Source organism: Apodemus sylvaticus, chromosome 1 (genome assembly GCF_947179515.1).
Source record: "Apodemus sylvaticus chromosome 1, mApoSyl1.1, whole genome shotgun sequence".
In the NCBI taxonomy this organism is placed as follows: domain Eukaryota; kingdom Metazoa; phylum Chordata; class Mammalia; order Rodentia; family Muridae; genus Apodemus; species Apodemus sylvaticus.
The window spans coordinates 36,765,726-36,784,818 of record NC_067472.1 but is presented as its reverse complement, the minus strand read 5'-3'; the positions used below and the strand labels follow the sequence as shown (position 1 = coordinate 36,784,818).

The following is a 19,093-nucleotide window of genomic DNA, read 5'->3' as shown; positions in this document are numbered from 1 at the left end:
GTCACGTGGTTTCTGAGCACTGGTTGCCACGGTAGCTGAACCTTCTGCAATCCGTGCCCACTTGGCTTCTGGGATGTCGTATCTGCTCTCTTCAGTTTGCGCCTTGGCTCCACGCCACTCCCCGGATGTAGCCATTGCTGGGTGGTGACTTCTGGGTCTCAGCTTCCAGCCTCAGTGGCTCCCAGGATGTCTCAAAAAGCATCCGTTCACTTAGCCTGTACCTCCTTCCCAGTGTCAAGAGAAAACAGAACACACCCCTGCGTCACTCTGCCACACCCAGTCTCCTGCTCTTCACCCCTCCCCTTTATCCTTAGTCTTCACATCCGTCACCCCCACTTTGTTTCCATGCCCACACGTCCCTGCATTGGGCTACCCTTACATTTGGAGTCTAATGTGGCCTCTGTCTGGTCTCATCTCTCCTTCACTTTGCAAGTGAAGAATTTGCATCAGGTAACGCTCCCATAGCAATGCTCCGTTGGTCTGCTCCTGGTCCATCCTGAAGGAGACAGATCCTATCTACGGGGGAAGGAAGTAAAGGAAACTGTATGCCCTCAAACTCAGCCCCTTACTGAGTTCCTGGGGTGCTGTTAACTTCATCATGTGGTAAGAATTCATAGGTTAACTGGGTTTGCTCTCCAGTTCCTTGACATTTGACTTGGGTGTCTGGGTCGAGGTCACATTGTTGGGCTGCATGTCATTTAACCTACCTCTAAAGTGACTTGGTGCTCCCAGGAAAAATAACCTAGCCAAGGGCATTTCAGCTTTGCCGTGGGCACAGAGTCAGCCTTGGATGGCTCCCTTACGGCTGCAGAAGCAGGGGATGATTTCTTCCTTGCATTCCCAGGTTCTTTGTTCATCTTGAGGATGAATGTGAGGCACAGCTGAGCTTTAGAGGGCAAGATTTGTGGACCACCTACATTAAATCTTACGACACCATTCATTCCTTTATTTATTTACATTCCAAATGCTGTCCCTTAACAACATCTTATTTTTTTTTCCTTCTCTTCTAGAGGGACGCATGGTCATCCAGGATATTCCTGCTGTCACCAGCAGAGGGCATATGGAGAACACATCTGACCTGGTATCAGACCCCGCCTACTACAGCAGTTTTTACCAGCCTTCTCTGTTTCCTTACTACAACAATCTGTACAACTACCCCCAGTACTCCATGGCCTTGTCTGCTGAGTCCTCCTCAGGGGAGGTGGGAAACCCTCTCGGGGGGTCCCCCGTGAAGAACAGCCTGCGGAGCCTCCCAGCACCTTATGTGCCTGCTCAGACTGGAAACCAGTGGCAGGTATGACCCAGAGTTAATGAGCTATGTGAAACATGCATGCATGTAAATGCACACACACATACAACATATATCTTACACATGCTCAGTTCAGCACACATGTAATCACAGTATGATGTGATATACATTGGTTTTTCTTTCCCTCTATTATGACATTTAATTCCAGAGGTTGGCTGTGGGGACTTAGAAGGGATCGTGTATGTCTTTCGGGTTCATTTTCAGTTTTAGTTTTTCTCACTACATTGTCATTTTGCAGAAATACCCAGCTGTCCAGAGTTAGCCCCGCCTTCCCCAGCTTGCTCTACCTTGGGGCAGCTTAGAATATGTTAGGTGCAGTTTTCCAGCAAGTTTTTACACTGGGAGAGAAAGTGTGATGTATGTAAAGGTAAGAAAGTGAATGAGGTTGTGTTTCAATGGTTCAGTAACAGGTGTGTGCCTGTTTTAGAAATGACGGCCAGTCTTTCAAAGTATACACGAATTATTAAAATAGTATGCAATCGGGAGCTTTCAGCATTCGGAACAAAACACTGTTTTGTTTCATTAGGGAAAGATTGTCTGGAGTGGTTCTGCTCCTGAGGGTGGAGCATTTCCACCAGGTCATTATGTTAGCATTGGAGCACTCCGGTAGTACTTATGTCTGAGGAGTGTGTTTAAGAGAAGTTGAACCCACACCACCAGGCTGCAGAGGCTGCTGAGATTCTGTAAGAACTATGCTCATATCAGCTGTGTGAATCTGACTTGGCTTTTTTTCTTTTCTTTTCTTTTTTTTATTATATATTTTTATTTTCTATATTCTTTGTTTACATTCCAATGATTTCCCCTTTCCCAGTTCCCCCTTTCCCATATGTCCCATAAACCTTCTTCTCTCTACCCATTCTCCAATCACCTCCCTCCTTTTTCTCTGTCCTGGTACTTCCCTACAATGCTGGATCAAGCCTTTCCAGGAGCAGGACCCTCTCCTTCCTTCTTCATGGGAGTCATTTGTTATGCTAATTGTGCCTTGGGTATTCAGAGCTTTTGGGCTAATTAATATCCACTTATCAGAGATTGCATTCCATGTGTATTCTTTTGTGATTGGGTTACCTCACTTAGGATGATATTTCCCAGTTCCAAACATTTGCCTAAAAATTTCTTGAATTCATTGTTTTTAATTGCTGAGTAGTATTCCATTGTGTAAATACACCACCTTTTCTGTATCCATTCCTCCATTGAGGGACATCTGGGTCCTTTCCAGCTTCTGGCTATTATAAATAAGGCTGCTATGAACATAATGGAGCATGTGTCTTTATTGCATGCCGGGGAATCCTTTGGGTATATGCCCAGGAGAGGTATAGCAGGGTCCTCCGGAAGTATCATGTCCAGTTTTCTGAGGATCCTCCAGACTGATTTTCAAAGTGGTTGTACCATCTTACAACCCCACCAGCAGTGGAGGAGTGTTCCTTTTTCTCCACATCCTTGCCAACACCTGCTGTCTCCTGAGTTTTTAACCTTACTGGCTAGGCTTTCTTAGTAAGGACCTGATGTCAGTTTAGTGTAATGTATCCAAGAGCAAGTCTTTGATGTCTTCTTTTCTTCCTTCTTATTTTCTTAGCTTTATTGAGGCGGAGTTGACAAGTTGTATACATTCAAACTGTAAGTGTGGCATCTTGATGTATATATGCATTGTGCATTGCTTATCACAGGCTAATAAAGGCACCGACTGCATGTGCATGCATGTGTGCACATGTGAACTCATGAGCACCCAAGATTTAGTCTGCATTTTTTTCACATATGCAGCACTACTGATTATAACTCCCACATTGCACGTTAAACTCCCAGAACTCACTTAATATTGGAAGTAGAAACTAGGATATATGTTATCTCCACCAACCAGCACTGTAACTTTCTGCTTCCCTTGTTCCAATAGCCTTTACGTTTCTTAAGCTCACTTCTAAAACATTGTGGTCTGACATCTTCCTTTAATCAAATCTGGTTCCTATCCATTCTTCGTTTTTTTCTTTTTGAAAATACTCATGTCATCCCAGACTGGCCTCAAACTCATCAAGATAGGCCTGTCTCTGGTGAACCCCAGCTGTGGGGCGGATCCCCTTTAAATGCTCAGGCTTTTGGTCGCTTAGGTGTTAGTGTCTCCTTGCCTAAGCCCTCCATCTTCTGTTGAAATCTTCTTGGGACTCTCTTGCTTTTCCTCACCCATGCTGGTCAGAAACAAGCATAGATGTCTTGAAGAGAACAGTTATTTCAGGTGTCCCAGTGCCGAGCTCCCGTGTATTCCTGAAATACTCAGTCCATGGTCGCTGTCTAACATAAGCTTTGTCTCAGAAGGTTGAACCTAGTTTGGGAATCTGAACAATAATTTTCTGTGAATCTGATGGCAAATAAGGCAGAAGGAGGGACATTCCCAATGTTTGTGTAACAAAGGAGATTGAACAAAGGGACTCCGATGTGGCAGGTCCCTCTTAGAGCTCGCATAACCAACTGTGAACACAGCTGGACTTTTAAAAATGTTTCAGTCATGCCTGAGAAATTCTTACATCTGAATGAGCCAACATAGCTATATGCTGTCAATTTGCAAAATAAATACCAACGCAGATCAGCAAGTGACTAGGAAACCTGACAAAGGTCCTGAGGTTCTCAGGCTATCCTGTTCTCCTGCAGAGAGCGGTAGAGATGCCGGACTCTGTTCTGAGTTGGCCCTCTGAGGGGAACTGAGCACATGTGAAGGAAGGAATGGGAATTGTGACTCCGCAAGGCCCATCCACATTCAGTTACAGCTTTCGATTTAGTCGTGTCACCTTGAGCAGATACTTCTAAATCTCAGCTTTCTCTGATGATGCTCTCATTTGTCACAGGGATGAGTGACACAGTGTGGTACTGAAGTGACAGGGCTGGCTTACTAGAGAGTTTCCAAGTAAACAGAACTGCAGGTGATAGCAGCTGACAGACTTAGTCCAGCTCCCTTTATTTCCATTTGCCATACTGCTTTTTAGATCTGTTGAATTCTTTGCCAGGCGTTCCTACGCGTTGAGCTAGCTCCTTTGGGCATGCTTCACGATAAAAGAGTTAATCGTTAGAAAGCAAACGACTATGATGGATGGATCAGAGTCTGAATGGAATGATGTTTTATAGTTTTGAGGAAGAGTTTGATTCCCCTGGGCAGTGCTGGAGAGATGGCTCAATGGTTCAGGGCACTGACTGCTCTTCCAGAGGAACTGAGGGTTCTAATCCTACTACCCTCATGATAGCTCGCAACCGTCTTTAAGATCTGACTATCACAATAGACATACGTACATGCAGGCACAACACCAATGCACATAAAGTAAAGGTAAATAAATAAAAATTTAAAAAATACTGTAAAGCATAGACAAACATAATAATGTCATTAATGTGTTTGTTAAGGTTCGTTAAAAAAAGCATTAAATAGTAAACACATATTAAGCATTTAGCTAGTGTTGAAGGGATAGAAATGAGGGGGCTTACACTGTAACCTGAAGGTTTTGTTTGATTTCTGTTTTTGAGGCAGGATCTCACTGTAGCTCTGCGTAGCCCTGGAACTCCCAAAGATTTACTTGCTTCTGCCTCTGGGATAGGGTGAGAGGTGTGCACCACCAGGCCTGGCCCCAGAGTGGTCTCCAGAGCGAGAGAGGTGGGTCTGTGGGTGAAGTGCTTGCGGTGAGGGACTGAGGACCTGAGGATGGACACCAACATCCATGTTAAATCAAAACCCAGAGATGGTGGGCTTCCCTGCTCATCCCTTGCAGGACTGTGGGGTGTGGGCAGGTGGATTCCTGGGATTTGCTAGCATGGGGTCTAGCCAAACTGGGTGAGCTCCAGGCTCAGCGAGAGATGCTGTTTCAATTCAAAATACGAGGTAGAACATGAGAGAGGAAGACACCTAGTGTTAACATCTGACCGGTACATGTAAACATATGTGAACACACACACACACATACACGACTATCAGAGGTGGTGAGTCTGGAATAGATGGGAGAGTGGCTGTCAACTTGGTTTTGTTTTGTTTTGTTTTTTTGGTTTTTTTTTGTTTTTGTTTTTTAAAGATAGGGCTTCATTTAGTCGGGACTGGACTTTTCTCTGTAAGCCCAAGCAGGCCTCAGCTCTGTGACCTGCTTGGCTCTGTCACCCAAGTGCTCAGGTCACACCTGTGCACACACACACCCCACGTCCAACATCACCTTCTGAGTTTCTGGAAGATGTGCTGGGCCTGCTCTTTAAGCAGTGCCTTACTTCTTTAGGGGTGACAGAACTTCTTTCCCAGTGTTCTATTGTCTTCTCTGAGGTACCTCAGCAGTATGGGTAGGCCTTTCTGAGGTACCTCAGCAGTACGGAAAGCTTTTCTGAGGTACCTCAGCAGTATGGGAAGGCCTTGCTGATCCCTGTTGTCTGCTCCCCTTGATGACTCAGGCTCTGTCCGAGAGCTCATATGGAGGCCATGTTCCTCACATTGATCTTCTAGACCCTGCTAAGACTCAACTTTCCTCTTATCTAGGGTGGATGGAGCCTCCTTTTTAAGCTCCGTCCCCTTTCCTTGCTACTTTTAGTGACATTGTGTGTTGCAGTGCAGTGTGGGTGTTTTTCAACCAAAGACCTCTTTTGGTTTCTAAGAAAACTTACATTGTAGCAGAGATTGTAATTCTATTTTAAAGGTAGACTTCTTAAGAACAAACAGGGCATCCTTTTTTGCATTAAAAAAAAAATGAGTCTTATGTGGCGTTCCCCTTCATGCTTATTTGTAAAATCCAGCAAGCCACAGAATGACTCAGGACCTACAGAATTTAAAACATATGAGAGAGAGAGAGAGACAGAGACAGACAGAGAGAAAGAGACAGAGACAGACAGAGACAGACACTGGGGTGGGTGGAGTGGGCTGGGAAGGGAATGCTTTGCCTCTCGGGGGTGGGTGGGTCTTCTGGAATCCCAGAGCGTGCTACCGTGACCACCGTACAGGCTTGAGAACGGCTTTAATCGTCTCTGGTCTGTCTCGAGCCTGACGAGATTTGTGGCCCAATCATAGATTCCTGTCCTGTTGTGAAACAGGAATAACATTTGTGGCACTGGAACAAAGTCAGGATGAATGGCTGCCTCTGCTGACCAGCAGCTCAATTTCGCTTCTGCATTTAATTGCCTGCAAAAGCTGTTTATGGCTGTGCGCACTCCTCCACGGCAACATTATCTCTTAAATAAACATGTTGTACCTGGGTGACAATCGTGCATATCAAGTGAGCAGGAATAAATATGGGAGGGCACAGAGCCGTGCCGGGGTCTCCTTCAGGCCTGCAGCTGGCGCTCTTTTTGTTGGCTGTTTCCAAGCATGTGCCACCAGACGCCTGGGTTCTCGTCTCCACCACAGTCTGGGTGTGGTCGGGTGGCAGCCTTAGGGTTTTTGCCCTTCCGGTGACTTTCGTCTCAGTCTGAGGCATCCCAGGATAATGATTGGTCACTGACAACTATCCACCTCACTGGAATTCATTCGCACGTTAAATAAATGTGCACTGGGGCTGCCAAATGAAATAGAGAGAAAAGCCCAATTGGGTGACTACAGTTAACAGTAGCTCATATCATTTTATATCTTTAGAGGACTGTTGGGTAGATATGCTGATGACCCTGATCTGATGATCCCTTCACACGTGTCTCTATATGGAAAAAAGATGTGAAGAGGTGTTGGGAGTCCCCTCTATACTCCTTGGTTTGAACTGAGATACAGGCAGAGAGGGAAACAGATTCTGGTGTCTGAGACTTGGTACAGAAAAAGGCACCCTTTGTGGTGCTCCTTGGATGGTGCTCCAGCCTTCTCAGCCTGCTGAGGGCCAGAGGGCCAGGCCTGGCATTTAAAAAGCTGCCCGTGACTGCTTCCCTGCCTGAGGATGCTCTCCACCATTAACTAATACTCTGAGAAGGCCTTTGGCTTCACACTAACTCTTCTAGTGTGGCTTAGCTCAGGGACAACCTGTTGAAAGTGTGGTGAAAAGAAGCGACTTTTCAAGCATAGGCTATGTGGAGCGGCCACACTGCCTTTACCACGGTACAGTGGCTGTCCCACAGGAAGTGTGGCTGTGTGAAGCCAAATCTTAGATCAACTCTAGTTTCCGGGAAAGTTAACAATTAACAATCCTTAAATAATTTGCTATGCGTGTTGTCTGTTTTATTGTATTATTTCTAATTTGTATTTTAATATAGTAATGCATTATTGCATATATTAACATAACCACTTTAAATATATTTATGTAAAATCATATGTATGTATCATATATGTAATGAGGGTCAAGAAGTAAATATAGTTTGAGTGATGTGCCTTGTACTCTTGTGTATTTGAATACTTGGTCCCAGTTAGTGGTGCTATTTGGGGACAGTTAGGAGGTGTAGACTTCTTGGAGAATGTACGTCACTGGAGATGGGCCTTAAGAGTTTGAAGGTGCCCCCCCCCACACACACTATTTTTGTTTGCTCTTTCTGTTTTGTGCTTGCAATTCAGCATGAGCCCTTTCCTTGGTGCTCCTGCCTCGGTGCCTTTGCTCTACCGTATGGGCTCTAGCCCTCTGTACCCATAAGCCCGAGTGAACTTTCTTCTGTAAGTTGTCTTGATCATTGTGTGTCATCACAGCCCCGGAGAAGCAACTAATGCAAACCTTTATAATGTCCTATTCAGGAGAGTCAGTTTTTCAGGTGACCCTTTTGAGTACCACAAATGTGTGGTTCTATTAAAAGCAATGTGAAAATATTTCATAAGTGCCTTTGGCCTTCTCTTGGGGGGATTCTTTAGGCTGACTTTAGGAATCAAGTAGCTTTATCTTAGGAGTATTTGGGATGTGCCTGCCATTTAAGGATTACCCTGTGATTTCTAGAAAATCCCCCTGTGTGTTGACAGAGAGAGGGGAAATAAGGCTGTCCTACAGGAAGTGTGGCTCCACTAAGCCTGCCTTGGGCTTATGTTATTAAAGACAGAGTGTCCCTATACAAGCCTGCCTTGACCTTGAGCTGACTATCTTCTTGTCTTAACCTTTTAAGTGTAGGGATTCTAGGCATGCACAGCTATTCCTGACTCTCGGATACATGTGGATTTGAAAAAAAAAAAAAGATGATAATGGGAAGAAGCACAATGTGAAGCCCGTTTTCTGAGCTGAGGAGGTCGCTCCATGCTGCCAGCCCACCCTTGGCCCACATTGTCACCAGCGGGTTTGAGTTGTTCCCCTTCCTTTTCTAGGAAAAGAACCCATTCCTTTTTCTAGAATGAGGTGGTCATTTACCACTATATTAATTACCTTTCCTTTATTTATTTATTTTTTAATTTTTTTTTTTTTTTTGGTCTTTTGGATTTGGTTTTTTCGAGACAGGGTTTCTCTGTGTAGCCCAGGCTGTCCTGGAACTTACTCTGTAGACCAGGCTGGCCTCAAACTCAGAAATCTGCCTGCCTCTGCCTCCCAGAGTGCTGGGATTACAGGCGTGCGCCACCACCCGGCATTAATTACCTTTCTATTGCTGTGGTAAGATACCACATCTAAGGCAACTTAAAAAAGGAAGTTAACTGGCCTGGTGGTTCTAGACAGTTTTTAGCCCGAGATGTAGAACCCAGTCATGGGGGCGGGAACTCACACCTCAAACCACACACAGGAGGCAGAGCCAAGAATGGCCTAAAGCTCACCCCAGTGACTTTCTCCAGTGAGGCCATACCTCCTAAGCCCCCCAAACAACATTCAAGTGGGGAACCTCATATCAAAATGCTCAAGATCTATGGGGTGTTATTCAAACCACCACAGATACTGTCTGCCGATAAGCAGACCCTGACTTTTTATCAGAGAGAAACCAATAGTATTCACATGAAGTCACAGGACTATTTATAAGGTTATGCGTGATTTTAAATAATTTTTTTTAAATTGAGACAATTTTAGAAAGACAATTTCTTTCCTCAGGCAAATAGGTATAGTATCTGTTTGGGGATATTAGAGCTAACCATCATAATTTTTTTTTAAAGTTGAAGTATAGAGGCATAACTGTCCATGCCTGAGGGTTTATTTTAATTCATGTTCTATTGCTATTGGGTATATTTATCTTAATCCATGTTCTTTTTATTTATATTTTATGTATTCATTAATTTTAATAATCTTACAGTTGCCTATTTTTAAGCTTTGTAGTAGACAGTTATTTTGTGGAAATATTAACTATCTTCTTTTCTGATGTTGTGTGTTCATATTTGCCTTAGATGACAAGGCTAGGTAAATATGTTAGTGTTCCCTGGTTGAGGGAGAAAGGGATGGGTATTTACATGCCGAGGTCAGAGGGGCAGGGCTGAGGAGCTCAGAGGGGCAGGGCTGAGGAATGCCCAGTTTTACAGAGCACTCTAGCTAAATGCAGGCAGAATCCCAGGAGAAAATTGAACTGGCCTCTGGGAAACTGAGGGCAGCAGGGAGCAGGCGACCCGGACTCAAGAGACTCAAGAGAACTCCAGGGATGGAGTAAGGCCTTGGGCATCCCAAGGAACTGAAGCCTGGCTGAGCAACCCCCAGAGGATCTCAGGACATCCAGAATGTGGCAGATCTGCCGAGCCTTTGGGAGAGGCCGGTAGGTGCAGGGCTGTCCTGCAGACCGGTCACCATCCTTAGGTAGTTCATGTCAGTCCTCTCTGAGTTGATGCATCTTGTCATGTGCCGGGGCAGTCGAGAGTAGCTGGCCGGAAGGAGTCTGATAGCACACTGGTGCCAGGTTCCCATTACTTGTACTGTGTGGCACAATGGCACTGGGGAATTGTGTGATGTGCTTGAAAATTAGATCATTGGGGTTGAAAGCTTTCAGATTTGATTTCCTTGGGCTAGTGACCCAAATATCATTTATTTACATTTGCCCTTTGCACTAACTTTTTGTTTTTCTTGATAATAGAGGTGAGTCTGATACAAAATTCGATGTTTCTCAGAACAGTTAAGTTGTTGGGTGAGTCTCACATTCCTTGAGATCCCCATTTCTGTGATGTGTTAAGTATTCCTCAGTATTTAAATAAAAAGACTAAAATTAAAGGAATGCATAGCAGACACAGGTTGGTTCTTTTGTTGTTTCATTTTAATTCAGTACTCAAAGTAAAAGAGAGAAAAGAGGACAATTCTAAAACATCTTTAATGTGTTGTAAGACACAGATAAGAGGCTTCCTTCGTTCACGGTCACTCCCAAGTGCCTGGCTATCCACAGAAGCAGCTGAGCATCACTGTCAACTATTGAGGGTAGAGCATTCTGGGAGGGGTGGGGATGCTGCACTGTAGAGAGGCAGGTCCGGACAGGACCTGCTGGGAGCCGGGGAAGAGGGCGTTTTATCAGCTCTTTGTTTAGAATTGTCAGCCTGTGATGTCAGTGAGAAGCAGACAGGCATGCAGTTGGTCTCATTTTAAAATTCTCTACAAAGAATACACCACTTCCTACCCTACCCGCACCTAGGAGACTTCTCCACACTATCTTCTCGGTGTCCTACAGGTCCTCTGGGGCTCACCCTTGGTGTGCCCCTTTCTTGGTTGGTTCAAAGGAAAGTGAGAAGCAGAAGAAACAGTGTTACCTTTTTCAGTTTTTATACATTTCCCCATCACATATCTTAGCACAAATATTGGTTTTGGCCATTTCTATTTTTTACCATCCAGTACTGAGAGAAAGAAGGCAGACACCCCAATTCTGTGTCTTGTATTTATATAAAACTAGAAAATGAGAAGCCCTGGCTCATGTATGTGGTGTGTGTGGTGTGTGTGTGTGCATGTGCGTGTGCGTGTGCGTGTGCGTGTGCGTGTGTGTGTGTGTGTGTGTGTGTGTGTGTGTGTGTGTAGTACACAATGTAGAATTTTGAATGAGCTGTCTTTTTGAGCTTTAAAAAAAGGAGCCAGATGGTTATGGTGCATGCCTTTAATCCTAGTAGAGGCAGGTAGATCTCTATGAGTTAGAGGCTATCCTGATTTATAGAGTGAGTTCTAGAACAGCTAAGGTTACACAGAGAAACTCTGTCTTGAAAAGTAAGAACAAACAAACAAACAAATTGAAATGCAGAGAGATCTCAAAATGGAATTTTTTTCAGCCGTCCAGCAAAACATGTATGTATGTAAATAATTTTAAAAGTGTATGTTAGGACGACATTTATCTTGTTCCAGTACAGGGTCCCTGAATGCGATCCACCTTAACTGAATACCACTTCTTGTTAGGACTTATTAGCCCCACTCCAGTGAGAAAACTGATGCCCAGGGAGACAAACTCACTTTACATTCTCATACTGCTGGTGTTAGTGGGTAGCCGGAATGTGAATAGGCTTTGCCTGCTGTGGAGGGCTCTTCCTTCCCAGAATGCCTCTGTTGTCTTTGTAGGGCACAGTACATTTCTTAGTCTTTGTCTTGAGCCTGAAAATTATAGTAACACTAAACATGCTGCTTCTCAGACTTGTTTCTCACATGTGCATGTGAGTGTGTGTGCACGCACATACACACACAGACACAGACACACACACACTCTCATGCTTTGAACTTTAGGGAAACCTGTTCTCATTTATTTTTGAGTCATTAGATACAGCCTGTTCCCATGATGGTTTAGGAGAGGGATTGACTTCTTCACACCACTTAGGGGGTTGGGGTGTCCACCAGGAGTCACTAGTCTGCACTGGAATCTTTATAAAGAGTTTTCAAAGGGAAAGTGTGTGAGCCTGTGTCTTTGCATCCCCGTGGAGGGTGGCTCTAGACAACCTTACCTTGCCCTGCAGGCAGTCTGTCATACTCCGTTCTCTTAAGATAGCCTTCATATCGCTGATTTATGCTAAAAGTATCCTAATGTTTCTGACAGTTCATGTGTGACATGAATATAATCCATATTCCTTAAAGCAGCTAATCCAAGTGGCTTATTTCCCGATACTGCTGATAGGGCTATATCTCTTGGTACCTGCCATGGAGAGTCTGATGGTAACATATTGTTTCTGGGTCACTAGCTTTGTCTAAAACAGTAGGTTGGAACAGAGTAGCAAAGGTTAATTAAGTTTGTCCATCATCTTGGGAACACAGAGATGACGCTGATGCATCGTACTCTAAAATCAAAGTCCCTGAACATGCAGTTGCTGGCATTCTTTCTTCTCAAACTTGTGGCAGAGGCGAAGCCATGAAAAGAGCTGGGTTTGTCGAATGGTGGCGGCGGCAGATAGATCTTTAAGTAAGCAGGTATCGCCATTGGGATCATTAGTAAGGTGTCTTGGTTCAGTGGAAGAGATCAGGCGCTCTGGGCGGCTCCCTTCCAGCCCTGCCTTCTTTCCTGGTGCCTCTGAGTTGAACCAAGCCGTTGATCACTACCAATGGCTCCTTGTGTTGACGATTGTTAAAGTCTGAGAACAGGACACATCTCTTGTATCTTTCAATACATACTTTCTTGCTCCGAAGTTTTCTTAGTCCTGTTGTCAATGACTGGTGTTGTCTCACGGTACTAACATTAAGGGCATCCTCCCGGCCCTTCTGCCACAAGCCTAGAGGGCTGCTGTACAATGCCATCAGACGTTCAGTGTGTTAGCAGAGTGGAAAGGCCAATGTATAGGTAATTATTTGGTAGGTTTTAAGGATATACACTTGGCTTCTCTTTTCTTCCAGCTGTTTTACTGGTGCTTGTACCTGTTGATTTTTATGTAATGAACGTGGGCATTATTTATGCCTGGCCGTGTAAGTTTGGTTGAAATGTTAGGATTTTATTTATTTATTTTTATTTTACTTATTTCTGTGTCAGTGAGTGTGTGTGTGTGTGTGTGTGTGTGAGTGTGTGTGTGTGTGTGTGTGTGTGTGTATGTGTGTGAGTGTGTGTGTGTGAGTGTGTGTGTTGAGTGGTGGTTTGTACCTGTATGTGTTGGTGCATGTCATGTGTGCAAGTTTGTAGACCAGAGGACGCTCTTGGATGTCCTGTTCAATCACATTGCTGTATTCACTTGAGGTAAGGTTTCTCATTTAATCTGGAGGTTGGTTTTTGTCCAAGTCCTGCTCTTCCATTCCCCTGCCAGCACTGGGGTTACTATATGGTTAGTGTATTGGTCAGTACCCCTGGCCAGTTGTTTGTGTGGGCGTGCGCTAGGAATTTAAACGCAGTGACAGATGTTTGCATAGCATGTGAATCTCTACTGAGCTATCTCCCAGCCCCAGAGTCAGAATTTCAGATTGTAAATTAGACCATGCACAAGGTTCTCTCCCAGTCCAGATGATTTTTTGTAGAGTCTTCAAAAAATAATAAAGACCCTAAGCTAGTCCTAGCTAGCAAACATTCTTGACTACCAGCCCTCTCTCTTTTATGAGTTTCCTTGAATATACCAAGATCTTTAAGGTTCCGGGGAAAGGGCACATTCTACTTGGCGTTTTCTAACTAGGTACTTGTTTTTGAAGTGTTCCCCTATACCTGGTTAACAACACCGGTGTCTTGGGTGCCTTAGATGAAGAGCCACAGAAAGAAATGAGCTTCCATGTGTATTTATACACACAGACACTCACGTAAAGCAGTTCCACCCTGGAGCTTTTACCCATACCGTGCACACTCTGCTCTCTCTGATTTTGAATTGCTTTTTCATTTTTGGTTTTGCTGATCTTGGCACTTCTGGGCTCAAGGGATTCTCCTATGTCAGCCCTCCAAGTTGTTTGCAGGTAGTGACTTGGCTAGGTTATTTCAGGGCCTGTGATGAGGACCAGTTCTGTACGTCAGAAAACAGTCTAAGAAAAGTCAGGGACACCAGAGCAGATAGTGAGTACACTGAGTGACGTGGCTGAAAAGGAGCATTTTTTGTTGCTATTGTTGGTTTGTTTTAAGTTAGCAATAGCCACAGGTGAGTTGCTTTCATGGTGAAGACAAACACAGTGGACCGCTTACATGGAGATATAATCCTAAAGTCCCATGGCGGGGGGGGGGGGGGGGGGGGGGGCGGGGGAGGGGGGAGGGGAGGAGTCCCTGCCAGCTGTTTGAGGCTTATGAGTCACTGTCCATGTGCTTCAGGCTTTGGAGACCCAGGGAAAGACTTCTCTCTCTCTCTCTCTCTCTCTCTCTCTCTCTCTCTCTCTCTCTCTCAAGACAGGGTTTCTCTGTAGCCCTGGATGTCTGTCCTGGAACTCACTCTGTAGACCAGGCTGGCCTCGAACTCAGAAACCGCCTGCCTCTGCCTCCCAAGTGCTGGGATTAAAGGCATGCGCCACCACCACTGTCCAGCTTTCTGAGTGTTCTCGTGCTCAGACTTGGCTCTGTGTTTTCACGTGACCTGCTGCCCACTCTGCCCTGACACATCCTATTTCTTTCACTTTGTGACTTTGCTGATATTAAACCCAACCCTCTTTCCACATTTATACCGGAAAAGCCCAGTCTACAGGAGTTCCCTTGGTTTTGCATGTGCCTTTCTATTGCTGTTGCTTTGGAGGTTACAGTGGAAAACAGCTCAGATGAATTGGTTCTTAAATAACTGGGGTTCAGAGGAGAAGAAGAACATCCCTTCCATGTTTGGACAAAGATGAACAGCCTTTGCTTTCTCTGCGTCTTCGGTGTGGTGCTTCGGAGGCACCCTCTCCACAGTGTCCTGAAGGCTCCCTGGGTCTCCTTCACAGGCATCGGCACCCTGCCAAAGGCCTGTTCTCTCTCTGTCTCCTTCTGTCATTCACTGTGTGACCACGACAAGAGAAGATGCGAGCACAGGGAGGAAGGTAACAACCTTGGAGGCTTTGAGGACGGAGATAGGCAGTGGGGGGCTTTGGGGTCCAGCCAAGGGGAGGACAGCAGCACCGCAGGGCTTGCTCGGCATTCGATCCCCTCTTGTTCTGGCATCTCTGAGATGTGTGCCTGAGAGCAGATACGTTTAGCCTATTTGTTGGAAAAGAATTCTTTGCAGAGGGTAGCATGCAATCTGGAGGATGAGCCAGGAATGTGTCTCAGTAGGCGAATGGGGCTCTCTGAAGAAGCACTCTGCCCAGGTGAGGTCTGTCCTGGCTCAAGTGAACAGCTAGGTGGACTTGGGAATAAGCATTGCAAGCCAAAAAAAAAATGTTTTAGGGACGGCAAATGTTAATCGCAGCCCTTACTCCATGGGCCCTGGAGACGGGAGCTTCAGTCTAAAGAGTTCTGCCTTCATTGTAAATGTGTTTCCCATGAGAAAACTAAAGGTTCGCCCCCAATGGTGATTTGGGGATTTGAAATCTGGTAATCCAACTGAGTCTCAGGGTCCACTGATCCCTGTGGGGAGCTCTGTTGTCCTTTGGAGGACTCTTGGGGCCACTGCTCTCTTTAATCCAAAGCTCCAGCTCTATGCTGCGGACTAGACTAGCTTACTAGCAGCCAGAGCTCTCCTTCTGAGCCCTTCCCCTGGAAGGAGAGTTCAGCTGTCCATAAGATCGAATGCTTCTGTCTGAAGTGTTACCCAACAGTTGGCAAGTAAGATCCAAGAATTTTTAAAGAGGAAATGATAAGGCCAAACACTCTTGAGCTTTGCCGAGATATCACTGTTACCATAGACAGGATGGTTTAGGTGTGTGGAAGGATTTTCAGATTTATTGCTGTGCTTTTTTTTTTCCAGCAGTAAAACAAAAACCCCCACGCTTCGAGGTCTCATCTGGAGTTAATGCTAACAGCGTGTGTGTTTGCTGCCTGCCCGGTTCCTGTCTGTGGGTCACACTCCAGTTCAGAGACTGGGGTGGATAATAAGATTATAAAACATGCTTGCCAGCCACCACATGCTAATGATGGTAGCAGATAGGTTTTGCTTGGTTTATTTGTATAACATAAAGGAACAAAAATAAAGCAAAATCTCAAAGAAACAAGTTAGCATTGTATAACTGTGTTTGTGCGTGCGTGCATGCGTGTGTGTGTGTGTGTGTGTGTGTGTGTGTGTGTGTGTGCAAGTAATATCACCCATTAACATAACTGAACAATTCCCCCATTTGCCACTGTGGCGGCCTTTCACCCAAAGGTAAGGGAAGGGCCTTTAGGGTATTAGATTAGTTTGGAACAGATTTCCCAACCTTGGCACAGTTGCCGTGTGGAGGTGTATTACTTTCTTGTCAGGGGCACTGCCATGGGCCTTGTGGGGCTGTCTCAAAATGCCAGTAACAATTCTCTTTGCTCCCAGAGGTGACAGCTGAACATGTTTCCAGATATCAAATCTCCTCACTAGGGACGAGGTTGCCCCCAATTGAAAACTACTAATTTAAGATCAAATAAATTTCAAAGCTTCCATTATCCACCCATCTTGTCTAAGCCCAGACTAGCAGGATTGTGTTACGCACCAATCATCTGTCTGTCTATCTAAAGTTAGAAGTGAGCAGGAAGTGATTTGGAGTTCTTCCCAGGCCTTCTCAGGTGAACATCAACTCAGTTTAAGCGTTGTGTTTTAGAGGGCTCTGTATTCTTAGAAACACAAACCCTTATTCCCTGCAGGTTTGTGAATAGGTAGTTATTTGTGGTAGTCTTATATTTTGGGGGGAGTTTAGCCTCTAATGGCTGAGCCATCTCCTCAGCCCTTATGCATTATTCTTTGAGTTGATGTCGCTGACATGGCTCATGACCTCAGTAAATTCACAGTTTAATAACCTCAAATGGAGTTGGCCCTTTTGTATTCTTTTCTTTCCTTTGGCTGGAAGTTTTCTGGAAGTTGTGGTCTCAGGGATGTATTGGGAAACAGTAGATGAATACAAATAACTCAATTCCAAGTTTGAAGTAGTCACAGTTTTTGATGCATTCCGGAAAGAGAAAGAATTAAATAAGGGATGATAAACACAGGTATGTTTTAAAACAGCGCTCATTTTTCAGTGAGCAGTTTGAGAGAATGCCATTGTCTGCATAGCTTTTGGAGTAGTGCACATCCTGGGATGGGAGCAATTGACCAATCTACTTGTCAGACGTGACCTTTTCAAATTTTTTTTTTACTACATGGGATCTTGTTTTTCTCTGGTATATGGATATATATTGGTAATTTTACACTGTTGTGTGAGTCTTGGTGACATGTTAGAATTACCTAGGGTGCTTTGGAAAGACCCAGGGTTTGGGCTATATCCCCGACCAATGAACCAGATTTTCTAGGGGTGGGTCCAAGGCATCAGCTACTTCCTTTGTTTCAGTGAGGGTCAAGATTGGGGGCTAATCCACACATTTATAAATAAAGTTTTATTGGGACACAGTCATGCCTATTCATTTGCTGTTGCCTAAAGATGCTCCAGAAAACCCTGAATTATTTATTACTGGACTATCTATAGTAAAATGCTTGTTGACTCTTGCTGTGAAGTCATAGTGAATATTCATTAACTATTTTAATCTTTGTATATACTTCTACAGTAAAAGCAAAATGTGGCATTTTGCAGAGATGTGGGCTCAAGTCCCATTACTTTGCACACAGGGGATATTGAAAATTGCTTTGTTTGGTGAGCCGACTTGTAGATATCATCAGACCTGAGGGAGATGTGACTAACTCAGAACTCAGAGCAGTGGGGCCCATTTATTTTTACATGGGCATCTGTGCTTGAAGTTGGCCGCTCAGTCACTCCACAGCTCGCTTTTCAGACCGAGTGAGTGACTGCTGTGAAGTCTGCAGCTTTAGTTTGAAGGGTGTTGGAGTTCTTCACTGCTGAAGCACCTACAGAGCCAGGGAAACAGTCTTAGGCAGGCCGAAGATGTGGCTCAGTGGGTAAAGTGTTGGCCTTGCCAACATGACCATCAGAGTTCAAATGCACAGCATCTACATAAATACATGTGGGCCCGAGACCCCGCCTGCCTCCTCAGGAGGTAGAGATTCATAGAACAAACTGGCGGCTTGGAGTAGCTGAACTGGTGGACTCTAGGCTTAAGTGAGAGACTCTACCTCAATATATAAGGTGTGCTGAAATAGAGGTATGGAGTTTGTGACAGAGCAAAGCACCTTGTGGTGCACAGGAAGAAAAGACAGACAGACAGGCAGACAGACAGACACTGGGAGGGTCAGAGACAAAGTATTCTCTAAAGTCTGCCCCTCCACCAGCAGCCTGCTTCCTCCAGTTAGGGTCTATCTCCTAACATGCCTAACATTTCCCAAGTTAGTACCATGGGGTCCAGGCCTTGGACACATGATCCTCTGGGGGACGTTTCACATTCCAACTATAACAAAGGTGTCTTTTAATTTTCCTTAAACAGATGAAGACCTCAGAGAGCCGCCACCCAGTGAGCTCCCAGTACCGGATGCACTCATACTACGGGCCTCCCTCGTACCTGGGCCAGAGCATGTCCCAGATCTTTACCTTTGAGGAGGGCCCCTCCTACTCGGAAGCCAAAGCAAGCGGTAAGCTCTGTGGTGGGCATCTGGGAGTTTGAGGTTACCCAGCGGGGATCAGTCGCTCTCTGTGGGCTCGGCTCACAGGAGCTTTGGGGGATTGTTTTTGTTTATTTGTTTGTTTTTAATTCTTTGAGACTGGCATACAACTCCTTCCAGATATCCCACCTTCATATCTACCCAGCCTCTTCCTCCCTCTACCCCCCCACCCCCCCTCGTCCTGTAGAGTAGTACAGTTTATGTTATGACCTGCGGTGGCATGTGGTTAATAAACTTGGCATCACATCTTTAATGAAAGCTTACATCTCTTCTCCATGCAACAATCAAATGCCAATAGCTTCTTAGCTTTGCGCCCGCCTGTCTTCTTCCATGCTGCTATCTTGCTGGCTCGAGCTTGCACAGGTCTTGTGCATGCTGTCAGAATTGCTGTGTAGGCCTATGTGGAATTACCCTGCTACATCTGGAAAGCGATGTTTCTCTCAGGTCATCCCTCCACCTCTGGCTCGTAAATTCTTTCACATAGAGCCCCTGATCCTTGAGGAGAAGGG

At 45.1% G+C, this 19,093-nt stretch overlaps 1 protein-coding gene across 1 annotated transcript in view; it reads left to right on the top strand.

The window, feature by feature from the left end:
• Dmrt1 (doublesex and mab-3 related transcription factor 1) overlaps positions 1–19,093 on the top strand; it is a 105,695-nt gene that overhangs the window by 39,766 nt on the left and 46,836 nt on the right. The window contains exons 3-4 of the mRNA XM_052172769.1: positions 1,011–1,294; positions 18,410–18,554. Of these exons, the coding sequence (XP_052028729.1) occupies positions 1,011–1,294; positions 18,410–18,554 (429 nt within the window). The remainder of the gene's footprint in view (positions 1–1,010; positions 1,295–18,409; positions 18,555–19,093) is intronic.